Here is a 5,535-nt window from a genome sequence, read left to right on the forward strand (position 1 = left end):
ATTGGTCACATTTGTATACGGTTTTTTTGAAATCGGGATCGTGAGTTAGCATATGGTAATCCAAAGCATTTTTAGTGCTGTATCTACTACCACACTCCACGCAAAGAAATAATTTGTTATGTTTAACGGCCACGTGTTTCCTCAATTCATATTCCGCAATGAATTTTGTATTGCACTGTTCGCATTTCGTGACGTATTGCTTGTTGTGTCTCTTCATGTGCAGATCGAAACAATGTTTATTTGAAAATTCTTTCAAACAGATATCGCACTGGATTTTATTCGTCGGATCGTGTAGTTTCAGATGCTTATTCAATTGGCTGTTAATTTTGTAGTTCTTGGGACATTTGGGGCATTGGTAACGTTTTTCTGAGTGAACGCTTTTTCTGTGACCGGTTAATTGTTTTCTTGACTTAAAACTTTTTTCACATTGATCACAATGCAACAACAAATTGGCTTTTGTTAACTCGTATTCAGCGGTTTTAGTAATGCCATACGATATATCAATAGCTTCGACTTTTATCTCCTCTTCGTATTTTTCGATATTCACGAATGCCCTTAAAAAGAAATTGATGCCTTAAAAAAAATAGTCTTTAAGCTACAAAAATTAAACACAAAATAATATAGTCACCTCTGGACTCTTAAATAACGTGAAACATTTTGAACTATAAAAAAGTCATCAAGCATAGCTAAATTTATGTACAGAGTTGTACACCACATACGACACGGAGTATTGTAGCTAAACTATTAGATTTTTGCAAATTGTAAGTTTTGGGTTCGTTGAAGGACGATTAGAGCTACAATTTAAAAATATTTTTACAAGATACGGAGTGTTCCAAATAAGTAAAAAATATTATAGTTTTATTTTTTAAATGGAACACCCTGTATATTATTCTATTTTTGGATTCTACGATTGAAATAAAGATAAATTTGATTGAGGTTTATCACACTTAAACCTTACCATTTTGAAATATTTTCAATTTTATGAAATTGCAGTAAAATTTTTAAGGCTTCATTTCTCCAAGGGTATCAAAGTTTTTAATACTAAATATTTACTGAAAATTATGTATTAATCAGATATTATGTAGCAATAATAAAATTTTTACTACCTTATACAGAGTGTCCAAAATTTTATATTAAATAATTACTAGTTTTAAACGACAATAACTTGTTTAATTTAAATGGAACACCCTGTATATTTTAGGAAAATTAGATGTACAATTTAATTGTCTATCAAATTATATTATACCATTTTTTACCCTATCTCTACAAGTTTTCGTAGAAAATGCATTTTCTTATAATTTAGACCAATACCCATGGAATATTGAAATTTCAGATTTTTTTAAAGCAAAGTAATATGTGAGTTATCCTATAGTAAGAGCAATATATTAGCTGATTGTTTATTAAAAATTAACAGTGGCTACCGAACTGGTGTCAGTTGTAACATGTTACAAACGACACCTATGCAAATGTTACCACCGACACCAGGGCACATCAGAAAATACCCGCGCAAATTATTTATACATAACCTCAAATTCATAAACTTCAATATAGCTTGAAATGTTCGTGAAGAAACACTAATTTTAGCATACTAAACAATTAGGACCTGTACGTAATCATAAACGAACGATTTACATTTTGATAATAGGTAAAATACTTACAAATTAGTATTGAAAGCACAAATTCAAGACCATACACGAACAGTGAAAATTAAATGACTGTTGCACTGTTGCCGATTCAGTCGGGTGTCTAAACGAACACGACGGTGCAATTAGTTGTTTCTTTCGATAACAGGTGGATCTGCAAATACGAGTGTTACAATTGACCCCTGTTACAATTGATACCGGTCTCCCCTACTGTTAAAAAAAACATTATATTATGTATGGGTAGCCATTTAGTAAGTTTGCGACAACGATGTGTGAGAGAATAATTTTCTTGGTAAATTTAAAAAAATAAGTATGTAGTATTAAAAAGAGTGATAAGTGTCTTATTTGTGTATTAGTTCGCACATGCATTGACAGAATTCCGAATTTTTGCCTAAAATGCGTTGTCAACGTGCTTCACTTCCCACGTATACTGTGCGCATAAAAGTAACAGTTTCGAACCATGTGTGTGCAATTGGTCGTATGCAGTGGCGGACTAGGGGGGGGGCGGTCCGCCCCGGGCCCCTTCTTTTAGGGGGCCTCCAAATCTTAATAAGTAATTTTTTATTCAACTGGCAAACAGGCCAATATGTGTTCAGTAGTTATAAAGCAATTTGTAGTTAGAGTATGCAAATATACGCAAAGTAAACACAGTAGGTATGCAGCAAAAGATACACATCATGATACTTTGTTTCTTACTAAATGGCTACCCATACATAATACAATGTTTTTTTAACAGTACGCTAGGTGTATTAAGGCATAAAGCTTGATTTTCATGCATCCGTTATCCGACGATACGATGATACGATATTAATTTTATTGGTTGAATTTAAAAACTTTGATTGGTTAGAAACGGTTAACCAATCGAAGGCTTTAAATTCAACCAATAAAATTAATATCGTATTCGTAAAATTCCATCGTATCGTCGGACAACGGATGCATGAAAATCAAGCTTAAGGCGTATTAAGGTAAGCTAGGCGTAATTCCTCCTGCAGGAGCCCAATAATTATATGCGCCGTAAAAATTTTCGTGTAGTTTTTTAATAAATTAATTTTGCTAAAAAAATTGCAATATGTATTCCGATTTATGGTTAATAATTTCGTTCAGTAACATAACAACCAGTTCGTAACAGTTCCTTGTGTCGACATTTTTTGTGTGTGCTATTTGACGCAAAAGAAGGGCCTAAATAACGTAACAACAACGTCACCTAGAACATTTACCCTCGAAGATAAAATGATCACTGGGGAGATTGATCAGTAAAGTAATCTTCGTGAATAGTATCGGACTGGGCTGATCCGATATCAGTGAGTAAAGCTTATTATTCACAGTAGATGAAATAAATAAATTATCATGACGTATGTTATGCACTTATTAATAACCTCATTACTTTTTTAAAAGCACTTTGATAATAAACGTATAACAGACGCAAAAGCTGGTTGACAAGGTTACTTGGTACCTGGGTCAAGTACACTTTTATTTTGCAGTGAAAGTATACTTATATGGATGCATCTAAGTAACTAAGCTGACGAACCCTTCTAATTCGACTTGGGTCAAACAGCTAATACGATTCAAGCAGCGTATAAGTGAGAGACGCACTGCCTCCATTTAAGTGTGCTTGTATTGGCAGCATCCAAGTGCACTTGATCTAAATAAACTTGGACAGTGTCAACCCGCTTAAAAGGTACATAATCAATAACAATTTAGAAATAACTATTATATTGGATTGAAAATACTGGAAAAACGATGTATTTTTTCTTTATTTATCTTTATGCATTATACAGGGTGTCAAAAAATTGTGTATCTAACTTAGGTGAGTAATTCTAAACAAAAAGTTCCTATAAACATACGCCCTAAAATACATCCCGAGGGAGTTACAGACGTCAAAACGGTAAATAAAAATAATATATTTTGTGTTTATTTTTAAGAACATGCATGGAAAACCAATTTTTGATACTCTTAAACACATTTTTATGCCCAAGCGAATGACGATGGTGTAAAATTCCGTAACAGCCTTGAAAGGGTACTTTCCATTAGGGTAGAAAGTACTATTGGTGGTCCTTCCTTTATCCTTAAGATACAGTAATTTCAACAAAAGATATAAACAGCTAGGACTTTTTTATATAAAAAAGGTGTGTTTGCTTAGTTCGAAACTGTAAACCTTTGTTTGTAATGCTTGTAATAAAAAGCATTTAAAGGTTACGATGCATCGATTTTAGTAATATCAAAACAATGAGATTAATTTATTTACAATTTCTTTACATTTTATCATTTTGCTAATTCTTAAATCGATACATCTTAATCTATAAACACAAATATCTTAAAAACCGGTTTGAACCCAACTAACTTGGTTACTAACCACACATGCTCTTTCATATACATACTTAATAAAAGTTGAAGAGTTCCGTAAAATCTAAAAAAAAATGATAATATACAGGGTGTTCCAGAAATAAGGGCAGATATTTCAACTGGGAGTATAGTTCAACCCCAGAAACACGCCTATGAGGTTTTTTTCGCGAAAAAAAAATTTTGAAAATTCGGAATTTTTTGAAAAAAAAAATTGGATTTTTTTTAGTTTTTAGTTAAAAAACATAATTCCTTGATAATATGGCAACATAGGTGGTAGATTAAATTTACAAGAAAGAAAATCCAGGAAAGATCCAGTAGTTCTCAAAATTTTGGCAAAATTGGCAGTTATTTAGGACTTATTTGAAAAACGATAAAGAGAAAATATATTTCTTTTATCGAGATCTACCACCCCTTAAAATACTTGCACTTATTTCTGGGACATCCTGTATAGGGTGCGCCATTTAAAAAATTCGAGATTTTTTTTTTATTTTAAATAGTTGAAATTCATAAATATATTTTGACCACCCTGTAGAATCTAACTAAAATATCTATCTTTTTCTACATCTCTATAAAAACCATAAATTTTAGGTATAGAACATTATACAGGGTGGTCCGAATTGTATTCCGGAAACTTTGGCAGCATATTCTGCAGATAAAAATAGGTAAAAAAGTTCGTATAAATGTAGGTCCTAAAATGCTTAGTTTCGGAGATACAGGGTGTACAAATTTCATTTTTATTTCGATTTTTTCCAAATAATTTCTGAAGTAACGTCAATACATGCGTTTTAACTATTTTGAAGCGTAATAACTTTTTGTCCGTACCTGTATAAAACTACCGAGGGAAAAAATATACATCTCTGATTTTTTACGTAAAAAATATCTCTTTGTAAAAATCGCTACGATCAACCGTTCTCAAGATATTTAGAATGGAAATAGTTAATACATGCCATTATTGACGAAAAATAAGCACGTTGAGTAGATAGTTATTTCACTAAAATAATAAATTTGGGAAATTTTTATTTTCTTAAATTAGTCATATTTTTTTCTGCAAAAAAATGATGATAAAACAGTTTTTGTTAAACTTTTGGTACAAAAACATTTCAAATTTATGATCTCAGTCCAATAACTATTTAGACAACATGTTTAATTTATGTCAGTGATGACAGGTATTGATAATTTCGACTCCAAATATCTCGAAAACCATTACTCGTCGCAATTTTTACCAAGAGACCTTCTTCACGTAAAAAACGTCGTAAATGTTTATTTTTTTACTCAGTAGTTTTATACAGGTACGGACAAAAAGTTATTACTCTTCAAACCAGTTAAAAAATATGTAGGTGGCGCCCTCTACTAGTAGGAGTCATATTGACATCAAAATCAAATTTCTCAAGTCAAAAAACTCCCAGACACCAATTTTAATCCAAATATTGACGTTACTTCAGAAATTATTTGGAAAAAATTGATATAAAAATGAAACTTCCACACCCTGTATCTCCGAAACTAAGCATTTTAGGACATACATTTATAAGAACTTTTTTACTTATTTTTA

General features: G+C 31.5%; 1 protein-coding gene across 1 annotated transcript; it reads right to left on the reverse strand.

Moving 5' to 3' along the window:
* Positions 1 to 19: 19 nt before the first annotated feature.
* On the reverse strand, positions 20 to 554 carry LOC115891069 (zinc finger protein 37-like; the record flags this gene model as incomplete). Its single annotated transcript, XM_030911467.1, has 1 exon — positions 20 to 554. A coding segment is annotated over one exon (535 nt), but the record flags the coding sequence as incomplete, so codon positions are not given.
* Positions 555 to 5,535: the final 4,981 nt, after the last annotated feature.

The sequence above is a fragment of the Sitophilus oryzae genome, unplaced genomic scaffold (assembly GCF_002938485.1).
Source record: "Sitophilus oryzae breed Bouriz unplaced genomic scaffold, Soryzae_2.0 scaffold_963_pilon_pilon, whole genome shotgun sequence".
Lineage (NCBI taxonomy): Eukaryota > Metazoa > Arthropoda > Insecta > Coleoptera > Curculionidae > Sitophilus > Sitophilus oryzae.